Source organism: Lytechinus variegatus, chromosome 12 (assembly GCF_018143015.1).
Source record: "Lytechinus variegatus isolate NC3 chromosome 12, Lvar_3.0, whole genome shotgun sequence".
Lineage (NCBI taxonomy): Eukaryota > Metazoa > Echinodermata > Echinoidea > Temnopleuroida > Toxopneustidae > Lytechinus > Lytechinus variegatus.
Window position 1 is genome coordinate 34,539,463 of NC_054751.1, and position 27,035 is coordinate 34,566,497.

A 27,035-nucleotide genomic window follows, 5' to 3' on the forward strand; every position below is an offset into this window, starting at 1 on the left:
TGTCGTGACACGATGGTACGCCAGATCTTCCGGGTTGGGCAGCGTGTCATGACCCGTTATTTATCACGCTCTTTCATGTGGACGTACGTACACGTATAAGTTGAGTGAAATCTAAAATATTTGTATCTGTAGTGAACATAGAGACAACTTCATTGATGTGTGTATACGCCATTCTCATTCATCCATTCTAAAACTCCCTATTATCTGTTAACGTGGTGGCAGCTATGGGATCAAAACCCACGCCATCAAAATAACTGGTGCAGATCTACATGTATACTAGTACTGCCTTTCATTTTAAGGATGTATGATGACATAGGAGTGGAATACTGCTATTGTAAGACTTTTCATTTTACCTTTAACCTCACTGTAGATGTCTTCACTAGCCGATCAAGCGGTTCCGTCGTCTCGGTGAAAGCATCTACCACCTGATGTATGAGGGCGCTCTTCACTAAATTCTCCAAGGTCAGCAGGTCATGGGCTAATCGCTCGCAGGATTTCTTGAAATCCGAGCTGAGTTGGCTGTAGGAGGGGTTGTCACGCAAAGCCTTTAGGTCCTTCATTATTTCTGATCTGAGTTGTAGTATCTGTGATTTAATCGCAACTCTCAAATTAGATTTCATAGATCTTATTCTAATGCAGGTACTGAATCATTCAACACTCTCGCACTCTCCATACAGCAGTAACTAACAACTATCACGTTTAAAAACCTTCTTGAGACTTGTCTTCTCAGTAATGCTATTTGAAGTGTATGATCTAATTGGTTATGCACAGTAGAATCATAGTAACTGCCCTTTATATTATCATCATGTAGCCATCATAGAATCAAACTTTAATGTAGCACGTAATGTTCAGTCTATCTGATACTGTTTGCTATCATTTTCATAACTGACTCAGATTTTCACAATAAAAAACACTTCCCTTGGACATAAAAAATGACGGTTTCAGATGAATTTAACTGTTTATGGATGTCACCAGTTATCATGTATCTAATTCAATGGCACAAGCCTTCATTCCTCACCTGTTTGCAAATGGAGACAATTTCGTCTCGGATAGGTTCTCGAGATGAAGCAGCGACGCTCATTCCATGTCGGACTGTCTGCTCTAAGACATCTTCAAAACCTTTGTCAAGTTTCAATCGCATGTTGGGTGAAAGTAGCTCCACTAACTGTAGAAAATTGATGGGAAAATGGTAGATAATTCACAAATACAGTACAATTCACAGGGAAAAGCCTACTTCACAATGAACTCATCTCTGATATTTTGTCATTCATCTCATAACGTTAATTCAATAAATATTGCCATAGGGTATATTAAGGCGACCGCACACCTTACGACTGGTCTGCGATCCGATTTTAGAATAAAATGTAGTAGAATTTGATGCTAATATTGAGACTTGGGATATCAAACTGTGTAAAGTTCTAAACCATCGTACAAATACCTATGATCAAATTTGTGACTATGCTATCATCCTTCTTAGAATAAAAGTGAATTTAATATCTAGTCGTAATGACGTCATAGCAGTCGTAAGATTGGCTACGATTTGAAACTAATTTGGGCTTTACTCCAAAATACGGGCTTGCACTCTTTCAAAATGGTTATAATATGATCATTTCAATTAATTTTAACCTCAAATAAAATGATATGTCCCATTCACATTTTCAGGTAATGAGCAAAATGCGATTTGTTCCAAAATCGGGTCGCAGACCAGTCGTAAGGTGTGCGGTCGCCTTATGATCATACTGCCAATAGTCATGCTTCACAGGATGGAATTCTAGTATACCAATAAAAACTAAATCCTAGAAATCATATGAAAATATCCATAGTATCAATCAAATTTGATATGACAGTTACCCAAATTTTTTAAGCAAACACAAAGTTAAACATGGTGGAACAGCTATATGTATCTAAAAGATCATGCAAATCATTTTGAAATCAACACAATCAAATGGAATGAACATCAAAATTAGGCCTGTCATGGAACTTCCATTAACTTCTATTAATATACTCACTACTTTTTATACTAGGAATTGTGAACATTAGAAAATATAAAAAAAATTATCTGAAACAATTCCTTACCTTTTCCATGTTGTGAGCAAAATGCCCTGGTCTGTCTGATGCAGCTGCATTTTGTACTCTGCTAGAATCCTGTGTTAAAACCTCAGTGATTTGTTCAACACAGTCATTTACTTGCTTGCAGGAGTAATCCCGACTAGCCTATTGTAAAATAAATTCAAATCAGGTATCCTGAAGATCAAACACCAGTTTTGATCAGACCTAAAAAATGACTTGACATTGTTTCTATCATTTTAGCTAGAGGTGTTGTGGCTCAGTGGATAAGTCTTCGGACTTTGAACCACAAGGTTCGGGGTTCAAATCCCACCGCAGCACTAACGTCCTTTGGCAAGGCGTTTATCTACATTTGCCACTCTCAACCCAGGTGTAGTAAATGGGTACCTGGTAGGAAGGAATTCCTTGAATGCTTGTGCGCCCGATTAGGGTAGCCGTGCTAAAGCCGGGGTAATAGTATGCAGCGCTTAGAAACATTTGTATTAAGCGCTATATAAATGTTGCATATTATTATTATTATTATTATCATAAGCTATTGAGTAGCAGAAAAGTGTAAAATTAGGAAACTGTGATGGTTTTTCATGTCATGGAGGATTACAAGACTGATCCTCATGCAAATATCCAATCTAAATGGCCAGGATGTAATTCACATCAAGATGTAAATCAAAAGAGAGAAGTCTATTTTTGGAGCCATGAATGAATTGCCATCGATATATTATGCATACACCACATCTGTAATACAGCCATCCAAAACAAGTAATTATTATACCTTTGCTTGTACATTGGCAGGATACTTGACGTAACTTTGCATTGACGAGTTGAGAAGGGGCAGTGCCCTCTTGAGTCCCGACAGAGCAGTTACTATTCTTTCTTTCTTTTCAGGGTCATTGAGATCCTGTTGTCTCTTGTCACACAGATCACAGAGTATGAGAACAGATTCAGCAAAGTCCTTGGGAGTAAAAAATAAATTACATGAAAGGTGATGATTATGATGACAATAATTATGATGATCTGAATGATGATGATAATACTGTTCTTTTTGTCATTTCATGTTCTGGGGGAAGTATTTTTGTTACATCAAATTCTCCCCCCCCCCCCTCAAACATCGGTTTTGTTCCCCTTAACATCTCCTGACCTATCATTGATAGGATTAACAATTGTTCTCCCAAGGGTGCGTTCACCTTAAGATATCAAAGAAGATACAAACCTTGAATGTTATCACTAATTCCTTCATGGATGCCACAGCTCTGATATCTTGTAATCCCTCTGACACCCAGTCACACGTATCTAGTATTCTATTCACCTCTGCTTCATCAGATATAAGGAGCACCTGAATGAGAAAATATATCAATATCATAAATATCTTGGTTTGGAAAAATTGTTATGCTGGTAGGGCAATGCGATCATTTGATTTCATAGTTACATGGTAATTCATTTAAAGCATCATCAAGTTTCTATAATGCAAATATTAAACAACATCAAAATTAATAAAAATCACTGCTGGTTCGGTGACCCATGAAAAAGCAGAGTTAATAAATGGGGGTTAATGCATTGAAATTCGCAACAAGGGCACCAAAGAAAAAGTTCAAAGAAATGTAGATGAAAATTCATGAACTACAAATCACTAAATATGTTCATCTTTTACATTTCGAGAAGCCCAATAACTTGGTGAGTTTTGTCGCGGTCTTGTAATCTAGCAATCCTGTATGGAAACCAAGTTGATGTGCTTGTCCGATTGCTTCTTGCTCCCTTAGCGGTTGATTACTAATGTTTACAGTTTCCAACTGATTCCAAGTGACATCATCTCTTAACCCCTTGGCTTCTAGAATCAGTTAGTCCAAGTACAAAGTCAATGGGAATCAAAGAGTTCACTATCAGATAAGTTAAACATACCTTCATTGTAGTCTCCAGCAGTCTCCGTGCAGCAGTGACCATGTTGTCTCTAGCTGGCTCTGATAGGGGCTCAGCCTGTAGGCGTTGTACTGCCATCAACATGCTCCGACCAGCAGCTATGCTTGCGTCACATACCGCAGGCATCTCTCGCTGTAGTTTCTGCAGAGTAGTAAATTGGGATGTGTTTATTAAGGAACATCTCTTTTCAATGGATCATTCTTTAAATGTGAAGACTTTTGACGACAGCAAAGTGATCAGAAGTTTCAGATTTAGACTAAAATTCATATCTAATCTTGACTATAACCTGGGTTACTTAATCAGAATACAAGCCACTAGGTGTCATCTTGTGTATCACCAATAAAAAAAGTTCAAAAATGAGGGGCCCCAAGACTTGAATGCATGAACTAAAATTGTTAACAAATTTGGATAAATTTGGCATTTAAATATCCAATCTACTGAAGAAAGAAAATTCTGCAAACTTCATAGGACGGTGAAAAAATACCTCTAGAGTGAAAAACATTCTGGGGTATTAGCACCCCCCGTGTGTATGAATATCAGACTGCATCATATCGTGCCCCAATAAAACAGTCAGTCAACATCTAATTTTCATAAATACCTCATCATCTGTATCTCTTGCCATTTTGTGCCCAACCTGCACAAGTTCTTCTGTTGCTCTCAGGACAGTCTGAGCGAATGGAATAAGATTGGGTAGCTTGCCACCTTTCCTCTCTGCAGTCTCATTCAAGATAATAAGCTGAGATACCTACGCAGTGTACGGATAATTGAAGCAATAATAACAAATCTTATCAATTATCATTATTTATATTCAACTCATACATAGTGTCCATGGGCTTCAGAACCTTGGACTTAAATGTTACTACCCTGACTTAAACATTTAGAAAATTTACAATACCTTCAGATATGTGAGCAACTAAAAACACATGAAGAGTTGTAGATTGAAAACAACATTCTAAAAATTCTCATGCTGTGATATCCATGGAAAATATTTTCAAATAGCTCATCTGAATTTTAAGTCCCAGTTCTTGCTGCAACTCATGCAGGGAACGTATCCCTGCCCCTCTGACAAGTCACAACTGTTCCAGGGGACATGCCCCTCTCCCCTTTTGAGAATAAAAAACAGACGTGTACTCCCTCTTTTGCACCTGAAGCCCTTTTTAAAAAAAAATTCTTATATTGTCAAATAATTTTTTGGTAAAAAATAGTTTTTTGGGGGTTGAAGACCTTTTTTTTTGCTTGTCAAAATTTTTTTCTCCAAAAAATTTCCCCCCCTTTTGGAAAATCCTAGGTACGCCAGTGCCCTAGAGTGTATAATTTCATCCAAACTTGTTAATTGTATATAACTCATTAATCGGTCAAGCCCCATATTACATTACAGAATCACTCAAACTTAAAACCCAATCACACAGTGCAGTCGAAGCCTGCCAAGTTCCACATATAAATTGTTTCAGATCCCATTTCACAAAACAAAAGTCACACTTGGTGATCGTGCATTTGCACATGCTGCCCCCAAACTATGGAATAGCCTGCCAATCGACATAAGAATCTCTTCATCCTTGGCTCTCTTCAAATCAAAATTAAAAACAGATCTCTTTAGTTGAGAAAATATGCTGTGTAGACATAAGTAAAAAGAGCTCTGAACAAGCGCAGCTGAATATATCCATATAAAATACAAATTAATGTTTATTTTAAGCTAATATATGGGACCTTCATGAAATTTTCTGTCTCTGATTTCTTGTTCTTTTTAAAGTCTGTAATGTTCTCAAAGGACCATGACTTGGTCAGTTATGAAGCGAAGTAAAACTTGTACAAAAAGGTTGCTCATTTTCTGGAATTGCCTAGGAGTAATCGAGGGTGCAAAACTAAAAAGCACTCTTTCTCCACACATGTAATGCTGTAGTTCTATCCTCCATTACAGGCCCAATGGCAGTCATAGGTCTGTTGACGAAGGGGATGCCGCGGACCCACATAAAGTCTCAGCGAAGCATATCCCTGACAGAAATAGACCTATTTAACGGTCTACACCACAACATAACATAGTCATAAACTAAAAGATAAGCACCATTTTTTCCAAGGTCTTAATATTTATTTAATTAAAACAGATAGTGACAGACCACACTAAAGTAAGATTACATAAGAATTTCATTTTTCAAGTTTTACAGTTAGTTAGCGTTATGTTAGGAATAGGGTTAAGAAAAAGCAGAAAAAATTCGAGAACAAGATTTGACACACTTGCTCTTGTCTAGGATATTATCATCCGGGAGCTCATCTGGGACATCGGACAATATCTTCTGTCACTTTTGTGAAATTTATTTGATCTCAAGTTGAAATTTAGGAGCGAAGACTTAAGTGGAGGGGGGGGGGGGTGCACATGGAACTCTTGCCCAACTGGATGATAATTTTTAAAGTGTGCGCAAATTATGGTCACCCCACAAGCACGAGAGATGCGGTACTGAGCACTCCCTAGCTTCTGGCGTACCCACAACTCTTGGCGGCCGGCCCGCTGAGCATACCGTACCTGTGCTGCAATTGGAGCGAGAGCCCTCTCAATCGAACGAGTTTGAATTGTTGAATGGACACCCTTTCCATGACGGCTTCTGTCTTCCACTTCTTTACGATGAATCGAAGACTTTGCCCCTTTATTTCTGGAGGAAGACCGTTCAAACATTTTTTCAATGGTACTTTTAATTTTAAAATGTCTTCGAGTCCGGCATTATTTATTCTCGAAGTGTTGTCAAACTCCAGCGTCGCGTCGCGTCGTAGAGACCAGGGGCCGATTGCACGAAAGGGTATTTCCAAGGACCGTCTTTCGTGTCGCCCATCTCTTATGATACGCTATAAGCGGGGTGTTTCTGAAATTTATGATAAAAAATAAGATTTGTTAGCTTGCTTTTAAATCAAATTTTATACAATTTCATGATATATCATATCATTTTATGAACAAATATTCTGTTAATTTTAAAGGACGAATGAAATATGTTTGGAGATGATTTATTTAAAATGCGTATCACATGGCGCATCATAAAAGATGGGCGACACGAAAGACGGTCCTTGCAAAGACCCTTTCGTGCAATCGGCCCCCGATACGTTATTTAAAGACACACGCACTTCCGGGATCCCGGCCCCACCCCTGGCCCTCAAATCGTCTGGGTCAAACAGATATATTGAAATCTGCCGTATAGGGTGGGGGGGGGGGGGTCTAATTAAAAAAAATATACCGGTATACATTAATTTTCATTACAGTGTTAAGGGATATAATGCTAGGTCTATGCTGTTTTTCTCCTTTTTTTCTTAGCCCATGTTGTTTTTGTTTTGTAATTTGATCGAATAAAAAAAGTGCATTGACACAAGATTGAATTCCGCTATTCTTGTCGGAAGGGTATAAAATCCGACCGCCACTTCCTCCACAAATGCTATATCTAATTCTTTTCAGCGGCATTTAAGCGGAATGATACTCCCGCACAGATCTGTGTCATCAATATTTTCATCCGACAAGTTGACAGATCTGCATGACATCTTTCCTTGATTCTGATTGGCTGAGAGGCACTGTTCCTATGGTACTTGTCGGATAGATGTCCGACAAGTCCTTTCATAAAACAACCCCCCTGGCCCCTGCCCCCTTTAAAGAGCCATCATCAACAAAATTAATGTAAATATGTGCCGTTTCTACACAAGTGCGCCACCTTTGAAAGTCACAGTATATATTTTTAATGGGAATTTGTCGTTCTTGAAAACACAAGCAGTTTAGGACTTTTTTTATTTTCACTGAATTTTACATGCGTTTTGACGAAATTTCCTCGAGAAAATGTGCCCCCCTTGGAAAATCCAGTATCTGCCCCTGCAGGGTAACTCAAGTTTCTTACGGGAAGCGCTGAACTGATTTTGCAGTAATAGATTGCCAAACCATGCAGCCAAGTGTCACCCCGTCTTTTTTTCGGGCCCTCACGTGTTACTCTCCCTCCTCCTTCTCCTCCTCACTCTCCCCCTTTCTCTTTTCTCATTCTTCTTCCTTGCTTGTTTTGAAAATGTCCACCCCCAAACAAAAACTAAAGAGAGAGAAGAAATTCCCGGCCACCAAAGAATAAAAAACTTAAAAAGAGGAAAGGAAAAGGAGTAAACATTATTTTTTAGTCACAAAATTAGTTTTTCTTATACTAAGAGAGTGGACATTTTTGCTCGCTCGCTTCAATTTCTTCCAATTTTTGGGGCAGAAATTGTTTGGCCCCTAATTGGCCCATCCTCGGGGCTATGATAAAATTGAAGATTGTGTTCAAGCTACCAAATCTTTTCAGAATTTCATTGAGATAAAGCATTCTTAATTGCTGGCTATATAGAAAATGATAGAAGGGAAATCCTAATGGAATAGAAATCAACCTGTTTATAGCTAATTTAAAAAAAAATTACTATCAAAATTGCAGTCAGATCTGCCAGAATTATTCCTGTCATCATGTTAATAATCATTATCATAATCATTATTTACGATTGCTTTAATGTTTGATGCTTATCATCCTAATGCTTGTATAGATACATAATGATGTGATTGGGGGAGGTATTGTGGGGTTGACTTGAGGTGACAAAGTCACATGTATGACCATTGTATTTTGCCGATTCTTAATATCTTCATTTTATTTTTATTTTCACCATTAGTGTTATGACCTGGATGGGGTTGGGAGGTTTGGGGAGGAAGACCTGTGGGTTATGGCTATTAAGTTAGCCTTTTCCATACCCAGGCAGCCTCTCCAACTCTCATCCAGGTCTTATTTTCTCTATTATGTACAAGTTTGATTGATCTTGTCTTTGCATGATCTGTTTGTATTCTTTGTTTTTTGAATGCCAAATAAAATAATGATAATAAATAATAATTATTATTATTCATCATCATTGAGTCATGATTACAACACATTACCAGTGTCAATAATGTTATTTTTCATCACTGCTGTTTTCTTTTTTACATGATAATTATGGTCAGTGGCGTACCGTGGGTCACGGCATTGGGGGGGCACCAGCAAAAATTTCGGGTCACTTAGGGAGCTCACGAAGCGCACTCAGTTGTCAGGTATACTGACCTAATAGAGATATTTTAAGGACATGCAGTGCCATCAAACGAATATGTATCTCATTGATTAAATAATGCGAGCGCGAAGCGCGAGCTGAACATTTTTGATATTGAGGGCTAAAAATTGACATAAGCAAATTGTTTTGTAATCATGATACTTAACTGTCTCGTTAAACAAACAATGCGAGCGCGAAGCGCGAGCTAAAATTTTTGTATATACTGACCCTAAACAAGGAAATTTTAAGGATTATATTTTAGAATCCATTAAGAGTATACATATCTCACCATAGTCATCTAATGCTAGTGCCATCCTTTGCTGATTTTGTTAGAATTACAACTAAACACAGTCATGAAGCACCTTTTGTAGTCATGTAATCATGATTATCATACGTATCTTACTAATAAAATACTGCAAGCGCAAAAGCGCGAGCTGAACATTTAGGAAATAGAGACCTGAAGCATTCTAAGAGTTGTTTGTAGGAATTCTCTAAGACCCTACGTATTTGACTAACCAAATGATGCGAGCGCGAAGCGCGAGCTGAAATTTTTGTATATATTGACCCCAAAACATGGATATTTTAAGGACTATAGTTACGAATCCATTAAGTCAGAGTATACATATCTCACCATAGTCATCTAATGCGAGTGCCAAGCGCTTGCTGATTTTGTTAGAATTACATCTAAACACATGGAGCACTTTTTGAAGTCATTGTAATCATGATTATCATACGCATCTCACTAATGAAATACTGCGAGCGCGAAGATCGAGCTGAAAATCTAGGAAATTCAGACATTTTGACATTTTAAGGACTGATTTTAGGAGTTCATGAAGAGCAGAAATCTCACCAATCCACTAATGCGAACGTTAGCACGGACAGGAAATGTTTTATATTAAGACCCTAAAATAGGGCAATAACTTTCAGTAGTCATGAAAAAGAAGAATATATCACTACTTAAAACAATAATAACTCTAATTGCGAGGAAATATATTATTTTGTTGTATATTGATTTGAAAACGGGAGGCGTTAGTACAGCAGTTTTATATGTCTTGTTAAAAAGTCTATGCGAGCACCAGGAACAATGAAGACACAATTAAGCAAATAATGTTTCATAAAGTTGTGAAAAATGCTTCTTATGTTATATAACATAATATAACACTATGATAAACAACAATTTCTTCTTTCCCCACTAGGTTTCTCTTCCTTTTTCCCTCTTTTTCTCCTTTTCCCCGTTTTTTTTTTTTTTTGGCCAGCCGATTGGGGGGGCACGTGCCCCCCATACCCCCCCCGTAGTTACGCCACTGATTATGGTGATAATTGCAAATGATGACACAACCTGCTGGGGGTCCGGACAGCCCGACCACCAGACAGCCCGACCCTGGACAGCCCGACCCGCTGCCCTGGACAACTCGTCCCGGTCGAGTTGTCCAGGGTTGGCTCTGAATCGGACAACTCGACCACTTGAATTCTTCTTCAAAATTTCATGAAATAAGATTTCAAACTTTACTTCAAAAGTATTTTCCCGCATAATCCATGTTTTTACAATGCTGCACACTTATACTACTGCTGACTGGTATTATTGGCCAGTATTATTATCATTAATATACAGAACAATTATATTTACTTACATGTAAAAACAAATGAAAGTACACAATGAAAATGCCTTTAAATTTCATGGCTCAAAATCCTCAAGGCCGGCCAAGGACGGCCGCGCATGCAATTATTATATATTACGGTATGGTAGTGGATCGTATTACCGAACACTTTTCATGAATTTGATCATATCAAACACATTATTCCAATAAAATTCACCAAACTTTCACCATAAATACACAAATACCTACAAAATATAAATATGCAGAAATTTTGCCGAAATTGTTTTTCATTTTAACGACATCAGCTTCCAATCGGACCCCTCTTCGCAAGTGAAAAATTTTGGTCACTTGAAAAGGTATCGTATTACCGAACGTGTGTTTTCTATGGGAAAAGTTGGGAAAACAACAAAGTCACTGATGAGCTATTTTGACCATATTTTATTGTTTTGAGGATATAAAGACTTCGAAATTGTGTTTTTGATAATTTTCCATCATTTTTCTATTTAAGTTCCCTTTGGAAGGAAGTTGCAAAGGTTTGAGCGTATTTTATTATTTTCTGACGCATATGATGCGCGCGTTCGGTAATACAAGGCCGGTCGGTAATACAATCACTCACTATATATTACTCTTCGAATTGTGTGCATGTGGGAGCTAAATCCTGCGCTGACCGATATCCGGGGTCCCGTTTGTAGAGAGGCAGACCGCGTAATTCGAATACAGAAGACAATCAAGCCCCCACAAAAGTTTGTATCCTTTCACCGTACGCGTGGTAGGTAACAATTTAGTTGAGTAAGTGAGTGTTGTATGGCCTTAATTCATTATGTTTATTGCAAAAGTTAAGAATAAGAAATGTCTAATTTGCGAGCTCGAGCTCCAAGTCCAACCGCACTTACACTACAGAGACTCCGACCCCAAACACCCCGTAACTGCGGGCGAGATTCTCCTGCCGAGAACCTCCCAGCACACACGGGAGTCTGCGGCTAGCTCAATCATTTGTGATTTCGGGGGTAAAATAAAGTGAGGTAGCTGAAATTCGTCTGTTTACTTTGAGAGTAGTTTTTAAACATTTATGATACTTTTTTGGTGTATAATGTTATTAGGTTTCTTAACATAAAATATTTATTTGAACTTTTGACATGTTTGAAGGCCATTTTTTGGCATTGCATTGCCATTGGCTACCTCGGCTCGAGCGAAGTTCGTGCAGGCTCCACTCCACTACTGCTACACTTCACTCCACCTAGTGTAGTGTAGTGGTAGTGAAGTGGAGTGGAGCTAGACAGCTGGCAGCCGTCTGTTTTGAGGAGTTTTTTTAACATTTTTTGATTTCTCGTACACAGACGGCTCGCTATCGTGCGTGCAGCCACCATTAGGGGACTTGCAATGCAAAATCCCCCCGTCAGGGCTCTTCAATTTTTGTCTTTAATGAATAAAATTTTTGAAAATTAACGCAACCAAAATGCAAATTGATATTCCCTCTTGGCATTAATTGCCAAAAAGCAGAGAAAAATCAGGTTAAAAGGAACAAAAACAGTGACTTACCTCGGCTGTCGCGCAAATTCACTTCCCGTTTTATCCGATCTTAAGTACATAAACATATGGCCATTGAGTCCCCTGTACAGATCGCGCTAGAACTTCGGTCTCTGTATTTGGTGAGTGAAGCCAACGGAGTTCAACTGAACAACCAACATAACAGAGACCGAAGCTTTTGGTCTAGAGTGGAGCCTGCACGAACTTCGCTCGAGGTATGCAGAGCTACCAAGTCTCACGCATTATGCGTGAGACTCAAGCATTTTGGACTCTTGTTCATCCCCTCAAATCTCTGTCTCACGCATTTACAGCCTGTCCCCATATGGGCTATTCCACGGTTACTCACGTTACATTTGGAGACACCTTGACTCATACTTGGAGCTGTAACTCCATTATTATTGATAGGAACTAAACATCTCCTTATCACAACAAAGTACACAGTCTGACTATCCTTCGTATAAAAACAAAACTTAGGAAATTCTATTATGCTCCTGGCAAATCTTTGGAATGTGTCGGTTACTCACGTTACATGATTTGGACATGCATAAAATGAAAAGTCAACATAAGTGAAAAGTCTCCTCATACAAGGCTTTTATGAAAGATGATTATATCCATTTCAAAGAAGTATATTAGGGAGACAAACTTTGTATATAATTAAAAAAATAAAGAACACATGGTTTTTACTTGGGGTGCAGATAATATGGTTACTCACGTTACGGTTACTCACGTTACATTTTGTCCATGTATGGTTAACAACACACATGTCATTAAAAATTCAATAATGTGTGTAAAATTCATTGCTAGGAACATCTAAAAGAGATTTTATACCAAAAATTGGAACAATTGGAGCTTTATTAGGGAGTAGGAGGGAAAAGTATGATTTCGCTTACTAATTATGCATAAATTAGCATAATCGCTTAATACCAATTTGCATGAAATAAATTACTGTATAGTATTGTAGATAATGTCCAAGACAACCTGCATGCAAATTTTCGGCGTGATCGTGCGGCCAATGGCCGTGATCTCAAGGGGGGCCTGGGAGCCCCCCCCTCCCCCCACCCCCCGGGCCATATCAACTCCCAAAATACCCCAGCCTAGATAGGGTTACAGGTAAGGGCATTCAATGTGTTGTTCAAACACTCTTTAAAGTTAGGTTAATCAAAACCAAGCCTTACTAGTGCACTCTCGCATTGTGAATACTTCTACTAATATTAGGAGTGGGCTATAAATGGGTGATTTTTGGTTTTACTGTGGGAACAGTTTTTTTGTGTTCCTTTTACCTTATCTCAACATGAAATGACAATATTTTTTGTCTCGGGTCCGAGAAAAAAGTGTGCCGGGCCAAAATCCAAAATGGCCGCCAAAACCACCCAAAATCACAGTTTTTGCCACAACTTCTTTATTTGGTGGTCTTTTTCTCTGGTTTTGGTGTCTATTCATATGTTTTAGGGGGCAGGCAATTTGTTTTTCCTATAATTAGCACTTTTAAACCACTATTTGTAGAGTTAAAAGGTAATTATACCTAAATCTTATATATTTTTATAGCCTTTTTTCAGACAAATGTAGGTTTTATTGTCCTGGAGTTCTTGGATATTAGATGGTACAAGGTCAACAATAGCAAGCAGCTGCTTCATAGAGCTATATTGCTTTTATTCCTCTACTGTGGGTTTTACGGATATTTGTGAAATATATCTTATTAAATCAAAAAATGTTGATTATCCATAGGGGCAATACAGTATACAATGTAGTGTTACTGTACATACTACACTGCATATTTCCATGCATTGACCACCATGACATATGACAAGGCCTGTATATAAACTATAGTGTCATAGAAATAAGCTCTTAAGGTTTAAAATTAGATTGTGAATTGTGAATTTGATTGCTTGTCAGCTGATGTACATGATGAAACCAGCAACGTGAATTTCACATAAAATATCACATATCATATACGTACATCACATATCTACATGTAGCCATATCTTCTTCATTTGGAGGCTTTTTTACCTGGTTGTGGTGTCTAACTGGCCTATGTTTATGGGGTCAGGTAACTATATAATCATGGTAATGTTGATCAACAGCCAATCAGAACCAAGGATTCCATGTAAGTTACCATTAAGTTAACATAATGGTAAATTTTTATGCAACGGGACCCAGAATATCTACAGTGTAAATGCCATGATGTGGGGTTAATTACCTTTCTCCGCCCCCTGAATTAGCATATTTGACAAAACATGTCCTCAGTTTCTGAGACAAAACATATCTTCAACTTCTAAGGCATCTAATTCTAAACCTAAGAGCTCATTTCTACATGTATAACACTATAGTTTATACATGCCTTGTCATGGTGGCCAATGCATTTATGCAGTGCAGTATATTATGTACAGTACATTGTATACTGTATAGCCACTATGGATAATTAACATTTTTTGTATGTAAGATATATTTCACAAATATCCGTAAAACCCATAGTAGAGGAATAAAACCGATATAGCTCTATGAAGCTGCTTGCTATTGTTGACCTCATACCATCTAATATCCAAGAACCCCAGGACGATAAAATCTACTTTTTGGCTGAAAAAGGCTATAAAAATTGAAAAATTTAGGTACAATTACCTGTTAACTCTACAAATAATGGTTTAAAAGTATTGATAATAGGAAAAACAAAATGCCTGCCCCCAAATACATATGAATAGACACCAAAACCAAAGAAAAAGACCACCAAATAAAGAAGTTGTGGCCAAAACTGTGATTTTGGGTGGTTTTGGCGGCCATTTTGGATTTTGGCCCGGCACACTTTTTTCTCGGACCCAAGACAAAAAATATTGTCATTTCATGTTGAGATACATTACAAGGAATAAAAAAAAACTGTTCCCATATTGAAATTACAAAAAAAGTATTTTTGACCCATGTATAGCCCACTCCTACTAATATTCAATTTTTTGTGTGATTGTATGACCACTGATATTTTGATGAACAAAGAGTCGCATCAAAGAGATGTACCCTCATTTTGTTTTTAATTAATCAAAAATAACTTCACAACTAACCATGAGACTTAAAACTTGACATCCCACAGAAAATGTTACCGAACTGAATAATTTTTACTGGTTACTCACATTACATGATGGTTACTCACGTTACAAAGTTACTCACGTTACTGTTTTTCTTCATCAATTTTATAAAAAAATTGTACTTTTTAATGATTTTGATAGTCATCACTGTGTCAAAGATTGTTTGAAGGAAGAGAATTTAAAATCCCACCAATTAACTGTGAAGAATTTTTCTCTCAGAAAACAAAATCGTTTTTTTCGGTTACTCACGTTACATAACCTGAAAAGGGTTGCAATATTTATTTTTGAATGACTACTACAAATTTACTTGAAAAGCGGTTGTGTATTTTAAGTAATTTGACTCTTCTAAACTTCATAAATATATAAAGTGGTATGTTGTTGCAACAACAAAATGGTAATAAGGCATATTTAATTTTTCACTATTTTTCTTGTATTTTGGTACACAATGGAAGCACAACTTTTGACCTTTTTTTTCCAAAGTATACATATGAAAATAAACTTTTTATTTCTTGTTCTTGAAACTATCATGTATGAAGGACTTAAAGTATTAACAAATTCAAGAAAATATTGAATTTGAATTTTTAAGCTCATGTCCACCAACCTGTGGAATTGCCCATATACATTGTACACAATGTCTGTGATGTCACTCAGATTCACAGAAAATCTCACGCATAGCTGGTCTTTGAACTTGGCATCTCTGGGTATGCATTGGCATGCCTTGCTTGACATGGGCCATTGCCATTGGCCATGGCATGACTGGCAAGTGGCATGAGTCGTGAGACATGATTGATAGACATTGATAAGCATAATGATATCGGCATTGGCATCAATGGCCATTGCAAATACTGAAATAGGGTCTAAATTAGACCAAAAGCGTTGGTCACTGTGTTATATAGGATGTTCCGCTGAACTCTGTTGGCTCCATTCACCAAATACAGAGACCGAAGTTCTAACTCAATCTGTACAGATACTCGATGGCAATATATGTTTATGTGTTAAGTTAGGAAAGACCCATTTGCTATATATATTGGCTAAATAACCTTGTTGGTAGGATGAGTGCCTAATCTAATGGTGGCTGCATGATAGCATTTGAGCCCAAACTTGTGTAATTGCTGATGTGGTTTACGGTACACCATGTGGAGTGTTATAGAAATAGTGGATAGAAGGAGAGAAGAAGTGGATAGGCGAGAAAGTGGAGATTTGAGAATAGAGTATTCTTTCTTGAAAATAGTCCTGAAAAGGACTGTAAACCAGAAGGAATGTTGAGTGAGAACAGCTTGAGTAGTAGAGCTGATGAGGAGATGCTGGCTTGAGTCGGCGAGTAGAGATGATGAGTAGTAGAGAGACTCAACGTTTCGGACAGGTTGACTGTCCGTCTTCAGGAGAAGATGTCATGTCTTTCGACTAATCACTGCCAGTAGAGCTGTCAAGTGACGAAATAAAGTCTTGAAACGTTACATAGTGATATATCATTGCATATCTTGTCACATTTAAATTCTAAATCATTTAATTGAACTAATACAGATTTTGACTGATTGAAGCCTGGAACCCTGTGCAACACCATGGCAATGCAAGTGGTTGACGTAGCCGTTCAGAGCTTGGGGAAGATGAAGGGGAACATTACCAATGGGATGGATGATATTCTCAGTGTAGTTGACAATTTAGCTGAAGGTCAAGGTAAACTTTAATGGCACACATTCATTCATTGGCCCGTATCAATGTATCAGCTCATTTGACTATCGAGCCATTCTTTAGTGTCCTAGGCCGTCTTACAAAGAGTTACGATTGATCGAATCAATCTTAACTCTATGGAAATCCATCAGTATCATAATTTTTTCTACAGGAAATGTGCACAATGTCCTTTGTAACAAAGAGAAGCACTGTGAATTTTCAAGAAAACAATGAATGCATGAATACACATCATAGTTAGAAAATATTTTGAGCAATCATGCATGATATATGTTGACATTGCTGGCCATCCATAGTTGCGATCGATCAGATCAAACGCATTTGTCAGACGGGCCCTAGAATGATAAATAAGATAGTTGTCTTCACCCCCAAAGGTTTGGTAAAGATCACAAATAACTTTCAAAGTATACCATGTAAATAAAATTGTGACATGTTTAGCACAGAGTTAGACCATGGTAAAGTTACACCCGAGTTTAGAATACGGGCCACTTTGTTTACGTGACCAAAAAAACTTGTAAAAGGGATGTCTTTTTCAAGATAGAGCACGTTACATACGTAACGTGTCAAAAACACAAAAAAATATTGAAAAAAGGGTGTCAAAAACACAAAAAATACAGAAAAAAGGGTATCTATTTTGCTCGGAAAAATATATGTGTTTAGGGTCAAATATGTGGGGATAATGAAACAAAATCAAAATGTTTTATAAAGGATGTCCTTGCCACAACTCTACCTGTTGAGAGTCTGATTTGCACGAGGTGTGGAAGGTGGGGCCGTACTAAACCAAAAATAATGGTGTCTAAAGGTAAAACTGATGACTGACGGACGCGTGACATAACAATAAAATATCTCTGTACTTGTTTAGGGGTTCATTTCGGGGAATACTTGCTAAGAGTATCGTTTTTGTTTCCAATACTTGTTAAGGGGTGAATTTTCAGAATATGGAAAATACATTGCTGTACTTGTTTAGGGGCACAGTTCTGGGAATACTTGCCAATAGTATTTGTTTCCATTACTTGTTAAGGGTAGGGTTTCACACGGCAATACTTGTTAAGAGGTGCATTTTCAGAATATGGAAAATACGTGTTTAGGGTGCTTTTCAAGACCCCGTGGTCGCGCATGGTATCCACTCGTCAATGGAAGTGGCCCCCCGGGGTTTACAAGCAGTTGAATGACATCTTAGAGAGTCTGGGCCGAACCCACTTGGTTGGTTTACTATCATTTTGTTTTATTTCCTGTTTGATCTACACTACACTTTGACTAGAACCAGTAATAGTTGCAATTGTCATTTAGTCTAGTTTCCAGATGGGCTAATTTACACTTCGTCTATGTATTATTTTTCACCTTGTTTGGTGAAAATTTGGTTATTGGACCAAGTGGATGTTAGAGGAAATGGATATAGCCCAACTGAAAATTGCACATATGGTAATTAGTGAATGGGTTCAATGGGATTTAGACCAAATGGTTATGTTGATATGAAGACCAGACTGTTAATATAAAAGCTATGTATATTTCCAATAGGCACTAAATACACTTCGATGGCAATCAAGTTATTAGTATCAGTTACTGCTCTGATTAAAGACGGTATATATTTGCGTTTAAGGCGAATTTCTTTGTCTTTTTTCAATGTTCGCAATGCACCTTAATGCCCCCTACGACTTAAGGTCTTAATGTGTATTATGACTAAATAAACCCATTCATAGACTTTGCCCTTTTGTAGGATGTATATATTTTCTTATTATGATTTCTCCTTTATAAGAACAATTATAACTGTTATTTTATTTAGTATTAACAATGCCAATTCTGTTTTATTAATAGTATGTACTTTTTTTTAAACCTCTAGACTCAATTGACAATGAGAATCTTGCTGCCTTGGAGAAGATGCTTCTAGATTATGCATCAATGGAACACACTTTGAAGCAGTTTACTGCAGCTGTATCTGATGTGAAATCACAGGTATTAAATACATAATCAAATAATATTGTCAAGCTTAAATGAATGTTAAATATAAAATTTAATAAAAATTCTACCTTCATTGCATTTTCATAAAATATATTTGTGATATTTCCTTTTATTTTCTTTGAAATATTTTATTTGGGGGCCATTGGGTTGGTCAGACTAGACTGAAGTTCACTGTTTTCTTTTTACCTTGAATTGACTATGAATGATAACTATAGCATGCTATGTCTATATACAGTATTGCTTGACATGTATGTCTACCCAGGGGCAGATTCAGGATTTTCCAGAAAGGAGGGGGGGGCACATTTTCGCGAATTTGAAGAAAAAAAAATGTCCTCATTTTAAAAGGGCACACTTTGGTAAAAACAGCATATTTATAATGACAATTTTGATTATGGCTCTCAAAAGGGGAGGCAATGGCCAGATGTGACACCCCCCTGGATCCACCACTGTGTCTACCCCAGCTGCACAAACTTTCAAGGGATTTCACTGGAAAAGGTATCCCTTTATTCCCTCGATAAAAATGGAAACAATAGCTATTTTTAGTAGCTTTGTTTCAAATCAACCTTTAACTTGATTCATGAATCAATTTGAGATGGACAACATATTGCTTAGTTTGAAAAGTAACAAGGTCAGAGGTCTTAATCATAAATAGCTCCTCTGTTTAAAAGTTAATATTCTGTTTGGAATAGGATTGAATACCTTGTTTCTAACATTTAACACAATGTTTTCTATATAACAAGTCTGTTGTGATATCTTAATTCTTCCTTACTAATTCAAATAGTTCTCTGAACTGAGCGATTCTAACGTCAAGGTGGAAGCTGTTAAGGAACTTCTTGATGACACCTTTAAAAACAAGGTCAAGAACAAGTCTAAGAGTGATCTTCAAAGTCATGATAAAGTACTGGAGTTTAGGAACAAACTGCAGGAGCTTGGAGAAAGTAAGAGTATACTCATTCAGTCTTTAATATTTTGTTTGTTTCCAAAGATCTTAATAACGTTATGTCCTCTGGAGAGAATATTCTAACTTTCACCTGTTAAAATCATATAAGGCTATCCCTTAAGGCCACCGCACAGCTTACAACCCAACTGGCTTGCGAGATGAATCGCAAGGTAGTCATAAGCCTCGACACCGCACACCTTGCGATCTGATCTGCGACTCACAAAAGGCGCTTTTTGTTTTTTGACATAGCATCTGAGAAATTGCGCTTATTACTGCGTATGCGCATTGTTTATCATAATACGCGTCGTGCAACTCTGCTGTCTGATTGGCTGGAAGTTGGATTGAGCTTGCGATCCAGTCATAAGGATTCGACATTTTTCCTTGCGACTTGTGTCTGACCGGTCTGCAACGCTCAAGCTGACAAGAGCTGTGACGTCACATCTCCCCTCACTCAGTCGCAAGCCAGTCGGTGACTAGCTGGGTCGTAAGGTGTGCAGTGGCCTTTACAGATGAAAAGTTTTTATTATAATGATAATAAACATTTGTTTATTTTATTTATTATACTCAAATTCAATTTATTCTTGATAATCTTCAGAAAACATCAAATTGTACATTTATATATAGAATGTCATTACAAGAAAAGTAGGGCAACAAAATAAGAAGCTTCCAAAATATACAGTAAATAATACATGTAAACATCAGATGAAGATGAAAAAAAAGACACACCCACCAAGAAACACCATCATCATCATCATCACACACAAAAGCATGCCTGAACATCCATCATCTTAGTACATTTATTAACAAAAATAATATATGCGATGAGTTTGAGTTCAAATTAAGCAGAGGTACTAACAATGATCTTTTTCAAGCATGTTTTTTATTTTATTTTGTTTTTATTGAAAGAATCAAACATATTTACAGTGAGAAAAAATAACATAATCGTATTACCATTTCTAAGTAAAAAAAACATAAAAGGACAATACAAGACGACACAACACACCACAATATATACAAAACTGGATTATTGTCTCCCTTTTGCGAATGGACTTCCCCACTGCCTGCGGTTTTGCAAACTGACAACACGCACCGCCTGACCAGAACCAGCTTAGCCAGGCGCAGTCCGCGCCAGTGCACGGAAAGCCCTCCTTGCGAGTAAAATAAAAATGTGCAGTGGAGAAATCTACCTCAATTACTGTAGTAAACCATTTTATGAACAATGTCTTCCTTATTACAAAGTAGGAATAATGCCTCCTTGTTTACCCACACGTCAATCAAATTAAACTTGTCAACATAAAAGTTAAACACTTCTTTAGCACGAATATTACTATGGTAACAGCGGGTTCCTTTTTATTCCAGAGGACCAACTGCTATATTTAAATCTCCTGCAATTATAATGTTTGAAGACCCTATTTCTTCCAATTTCCCAAGTACTTTCACAAAAAAATTGGGGCTTTCTTCGTTGGGAACATACATATTAGCCAATATGAACTCCTCATCGATATTTACCTGTAATATAATAGATCTTCCTTCATCATCTGACACAGAAGAGAGGATTTTAACTTTCATTGATGGTTTTAACAGAATTGCAACACCTCTACTTCTGGAAGTAGAACTACTGAAATAAACCTCACCTCCCCACTGCATATTCCAAAATGCCTCATCACTCAAAAGAGAATGAGTTTCCTGTAGATACACTTTATCATATTCATTTTCATGCAAAAATTACTACACTTTCTTTCTTTTAAAACCCTCTGTTAAACCTTTACAATTAAAAGTCACATATTTTAAACCCGTCATTTTAACAAATTGTCAAGATAATTATACATTTCACCATTGATTCTACAAATATGAGTATTTCTAGAACATGCAATCAAAGTAGTAGACACTTGACAAATAAAATAGGGAGACAAAAACCAGCACACATAACTGGACAAACACACAACAACATAAAGAACACAGAACATCAAATAACAATTGCATGTAAAACACACAACAACATAAAGAACACAGAACATCAAATAACAATTGCATGTAATAATAGTACACATAAAAAGTTTGGTAAGCAAAAAAGGTTTACAGTCAACAGTCAAAATGGGTGACATCAGTACCAAAGACTAGTTTGTGGATAAAAGTTTAATAGAAAATGTTTGTTCACCATACGCGACATGTTTATCATAATAAAGTGAACACTAGTTGGCCAGATCTTCCAGATGGCATAATCAAATCTAGTGTTCAGGCTTCAGGGCTGATCAGATGTCCGTTGGCGTCTCTGAATTTAATAGTGGCAGGGTAAATGAAGAATGCCTTGATGCCTTTTGCTCTTAACTCCTATAGCTTTGGGAGATTTTCCCCTCCTCATACGTTGGATATTCTTGCTGAAGTCGTCAGCAACATATATTCTTGCTCCGTCTAGTTTCCCTCGCTGACTGGAGCGGTGGGCCCGTTGCACAGCGTTTGGCCCGTCAGCGAGGAAATCTTCAACAAACTGGCACTTCCCAGATTACGACATTGTCGCGGCGACTTCTATTTTCCATGTCGTCAATTTTTGCATTCGCCTCTCCCAGTGCAGCTTTAAGATTCAAGTTTTCATCCTTGGCGTTATCAATATCAAATTTCAACGGCCAAGCTTGACTCCTGGCGATGCTCAAATTCGATAAACCATTGTGGTGCTGCAGTTGGTGAGCTCATACCCGCCATGCTTGAACTAGTGGAAGCTAGATGGGAGCTTCTGAATCATTGCTTTCAAAAAGTTTTTTCTTCACTGGGGAGTTTTCTTGATTAGGGGAGTCACGATGTTTCGCAGGGCCATTCATCGCTTACTATAGGTATAGGAAATTAACTCAAATGCTGAATTAAGCGAGTTTACCCATGACTCATCCGTTTGCTAGAGATCCATAAAGCCGAGTCATTCATGCAAGTTGATGAAGTAGGAACATTTGGTGTCATGACTGATACAATTTTTACAACTTTTGTGTAATATATATTTTTTTTAATGCTTTCGATCAGTAAGCACACTTGAGGTTTTAGAGTGTTTAAACATGCAAAACCCTGTTGCTCTGTAAGAGTTAAACCATTAGAAGTAGTTCCCAACAGAACAATGCTGATAATGCAAATGATTATTACATCAAAAAATAAATAAAAAAAAGAACTTATCTTTAAGTGGCAATGAGCAGGGCAGGTCATTACCATTAACATGTTAACTACTGAATGGTGTATATTCTATCGGCTTATAGAAGTCACCTGGTCAAAGTATGCAATGGTTTAAAAGAACTTCTTTTCTCTTCGTACAATTTTTACAAGGTCAAGAAGAGGATGAGGAAGCCGGTCCATCTTCTGTAGCTGACCAGTCGCTTGGTGAGGAGGAGCTTGTGATGACCCAGACAGAAGTCGGTACCAAATGTCCTTTCACTCAGCAGGAGATGATGAACCCCGTCAGAAACACCATCTGTGGACATCACTATGAGAAGCGAGGGATTGATGAACTGTTCTCCAAGAGAAAGAGGTTCAGGTGAGTGATTTAAAGAGGATGTCCATCTGTGGACATCACTATGAGAAGCGAGGGATTGATGAACTGTTCTCCAAGAGAAAGAGGTTCAGGTGAGTGATTTAAAGAGGATGTCCATCTGTGGACATCACTATGAGAAGCGAGGGATTGATGAACTGTTCCCCAAGAGAAAGAGGTTCAGGTGAGTGATTTAAAGGGGATGTCCATCTGTGGACATCACTATGAGAAGCGAGGGATTGATGAACTGTTCTCCAAGAGAAAGAGGTTCAGGTGAGTGATTTAAAGAGGATGTCCATCTATGGACATCACTATGAGAAGCAAGGGATTGATGAACTGTTCTCCAAGAGAAAGAGGTTCAGGTGAGTGATTTAAAGAGGATGTCCATCTGTGGACATCACTATGAGAAGCGAGGGATTGATGAACTGTTCCCCAAGAGAAAGAGGTTCAGGTGAGTGATTTAAAGAGGATGTCCATCTGTGGACATCACTATGAGAAGCGAGGGATTGATGAACTGTTCTCCAAGAGAAAGAGGTTCAGGTGAGTGATTTAAAGAGGATGTCCATCTATGGACATCACTATGAGAAGCAAGGGATTGATGAACTGTTCTCCAAGAGAAAGAGGTTCAGGTGAGTGATTTAAAGAGGATGTCCATCTGTGGACATCACTATGAGAAGCGAGGGATTGATGAACTGTTCTCCAAGAGAAAGAGGTTCAGGTGAGTGATTTAAAGGGGATGTCCATCTATGGACATGACTATGAGAAGCAAGGGATTGGTGAACTGTTCCCCAAGAGAAAGAGGTTCAGGTGAGTGATTTAAAGAGGATGTCCATCTGTGGACATCACTATGAGAAGCGAGGGATTGATGAACTGTTCTCCAAGAGAAAGAGGTTCAGGTGAGTGATTTAAAGAGGATGTCCATCTGTGGACATCACTATGAGAAGCGAGGGATTGATGAACTGTTCTCCAAGAGAAAGAGGTTCAGGTGAGTGATTTAAAGAGGATGTCCATCTGTGGACATCACTATGAGAAGCGAGGGATTGATGAACTGTTCTCCAAGAGAAAGAGGTTCAGGTGAGTGATTTAAAGAGGATGTCCATCTGTGGACATCACTATGAGAAGCGAGGGATTGATGAACTGTTCTCCAAGAGAAAGAGGTTCAGGTGAGTGATTTAAAGAGGATGTCCATCTGTGGACATCAGCGAGGGATTGATGAATTGTTCCCCAAGAGAAAGAGGTTCAGGTGAGTGATTTAAAGGGATGTCCATCTGTGGACATCACTATGAGAAGCAAGGGATTGGTGAACTGTTCCCCAAGAGAAAGAGGTTCAGGTGAGTGATTTAAAGGGGATGTCCATCTGTGGACATCACTATGAGAAGCGAGGGATTGATGAACTGTTCTCCAAGAGAAAGAGGTTCAGGTGAGTGATTTAAAGAGGATGTCCATCTGTGGACATCAGCGAGGGATTGATGAATTGTTCCCCAAGAGAAAGAGATTCAGGTGAGTGATTTAAAGGGGAAGTCCATCTGTGGACATCACTATGAGAAGTGAGGGATCGATGAACTGTTCTCCAAGAGAAAGCGGTTCAGGTAAGTGATTTAAAGAGGATGTCCATCTGTGGACATCAGCGAGGGATTGATGAATTGTTCCCCAAGAGAAAGAGGTTCAGGTGAGTGATTTAAAGAGGATGTCCATCTGTGGACATCACTATGAGAAGCGAGGGATTGATGAACTGTTCCCCAAGAGAAAGAGGTTCAGGTGAGTGATTTAAAGGGGATGTCCCTCTGTGGACATCACTATGAGAAGCGAGGGATTGATGAACTGTTCTCCAAGAGAAAGCGGTTCAGGTAAGTGATTTAAAGAGGATGTTTATATCTGTAATACATCAAAATGATGTCTCTAAGTGCTTTACATATAATTTGTATATATTTATTTATTTATATATATATTCATATATATTGATAATTACCCTGGTTACTGGATCCAGGCTTGCCCGCATACAATGTACTTTCTCCACTTTCTGGGGAGCATTCTAACAAGAGTTCCTAGACTCAATTGTTAGGCATAATACATAGGCTTTCACATCCTACCAAGTATCCATTTAGCACCTGGGTGGAGAGTGGCAAAGTTTTGATTGATGCCTTGCCAAAGGACGCTAGGCCATGGTTGGAATCGAACACACGACCCTCTGATTACAAGGCGAGAGAGTCAGAACCGTTACACCACCATGCACCTCAGAGCATGTTCAAGTCTTCAAGAGGATTTGCTGGCTCTCAATTTTTCAGAAATAATTATCTGTATTCAAAACTGTGCTTCACATTGATAAAAAATTGCTTGAAATTGTTAATTTTTTATTATCATTGAAATGAAAGAGCTGATATTTTATTTGATCTTATTCTTGGTCCTGTAAAGGCTACCGCACACATTACGATTGTTCTGCAACCTGATTTCGGAATATAATGCAGTAGAATATGATGTTACTTTTGAAACATTAAATATCTTACTGTTTAATGTTCTTAGCTTAGGCCCCTTTTGACTCTCTTGTTTAATGTTCTAAATCATCGTACAAATACCTATGTTCATATCTGTGACTATGCTATCATCGTTATTAGAATAAAAACAATTTTGATATCTAGTTGTAATGACGTCATAGCAATGAGTTGTATGATTGGCTACGATTTGAAACTAATTTGACCTTTACTCCAAAATAAAAGTTTGCAATCATTCAAAATTGTTATATTAGTATTCTTTCAGTTAATTTGAACCTCAAATAAAAAGATACTTTTCATTCACATTTTCAGGAACAGAGCTAATTGCAGTTTATTCCAAAAGTGGATCAGGGACTAGTCGTAAGATGTGTGGTGGCCTTAACATCAAACTTAGTGAATGATCTTAAGATTGATTTTGATGATTAATCGTACATTGTGATCAATGGAATCAGTGCTAAAATTTGTTTTTATGGTCAGTTGCTAACTGTTGTTTTAGGGGCCCTGGTGTTGTTAGTGGGGTACTCCATTCTAAGATCAAGTTACTTTGAATGAAAACAATAAAATTAGAGAATGATAACTTCTTTTCAAGTGTTATTAGAAGTATTCATGTCAGATAATCTTGTCTTTTATTATTAGATGTCCTCTGCCGGGCTGCAACAACAAGGCTTACATCGTCCCAGATCACATGGTACCAGACCAAGCTTTCAAAAAGGTACTTGAGAAGCAGAGACGAGCAAACAAACGCAAGCAGGCAGATAGTATGTAGACTGGGTCACCAAATAATACCATCCAGTGCCTTGAGAAATGCTAAAGCGATGGAGACACTTTTATTTGTCACAAACATGGCAGTCATTTGGAGTTTGATTAAAGGCCCTTGAGATGATATGATATAGGAAGAGAGGAATTCAGGAAAACAAAAGCATGGGGATACCGCACTTTGCTCCCGATAAAGAATTAAAACTTCCTACCACATATTCTAGCCAAAGAGATGCAGGGGGCCGTTTCATAAAGCTGTTCGTAAGTTAAGAGCGACTTTAAGAACGACTGGTGAACCTTTCTTACGTGCTAAATAATCACCAATGAACATTAATGGTGAATATAATTTACCATGAGAAAGGATCACCAGTCGTTCTTAAAGTCGCTCTTAACTTACGAACAGCTTTATGAAACACCCACCAGGACTGTCTATCATGCTCTACAATAAAGGTAGTTCTCTGGAGTTTGTAA

At 37.8% G+C, this 27,035-nt stretch overlaps 2 protein-coding genes across 4 annotated transcripts in view; one reads left to right on the forward strand and one right to left on the reverse strand.

Moving 5' to 3' along the window:
• LOC121424790 overlaps positions 1–6,739 on the reverse strand; it is a 40,388-nt gene extending 33,649 nt beyond the window's left edge. Inside the window, exons 1-8 of the mRNA XM_041620566.1 lie at positions 6,497–6,739; positions 4,577–4,723; positions 3,961–4,119; positions 3,275–3,397; positions 2,837–3,016; positions 2,077–2,214; positions 1,019–1,165; positions 354–584 (exon numbers count right to left, since the gene is read on the reverse strand). Coding sequence (XP_041476500.1) covers positions 354–584; positions 1,019–1,165; positions 2,077–2,214; positions 2,837–3,016; positions 3,275–3,397; positions 3,961–4,119; positions 4,577–4,723; positions 6,497–6,646 — 1,275 coding nt within the window. The 5' untranslated portion in view covers positions 6,647–6,739. The remainder of the gene's footprint in view (positions 1–353; positions 585–1,018; positions 1,166–2,076; positions 2,215–2,836; positions 3,017–3,274; positions 3,398–3,960; positions 4,120–4,576; positions 4,724–6,496) is intronic.
• A 4,560-nt stretch (positions 6,740–11,299) lies between these two features.
• LOC121425479 (E3 SUMO-protein ligase NSE2-like) lies at positions 11,300–26,799 on the forward strand. Of its 3 annotated transcripts, none has more exons than XM_041621546.1 (6): positions 11,300–11,397; positions 16,751–16,903; positions 18,756–18,868; positions 19,656–19,812; positions 23,118–23,325; positions 26,445–26,799. In XM_041621546.1, the coding sequence occupies exons 2-6, from the start codon at positions 16,789–16,791 to the stop codon at positions 26,572–26,574; spliced, it is 723 nt and encodes a 240-aa protein (XP_041477480.1). In that variant the 5' UTR covers positions 11,300–11,397; positions 16,751–16,788; the 3' UTR covers positions 26,575–26,799. The 3 variants fall into 3 exon arrangements, with proteins under 3 accessions (XP_041477480.1, XP_041477482.1, XP_041477481.1); XM_041621548.1 differs by lacking the exon at positions 26,445–26,799 and adding an exon at positions 23,360–23,460 and having other exon boundaries at positions 23,118–23,270; XM_041621547.1 differs by lacking the exon at positions 11,300–11,397 and adding an exon at positions 11,536–11,650.
• Positions 26,800–27,035: the final 236 nt, after the last annotated feature.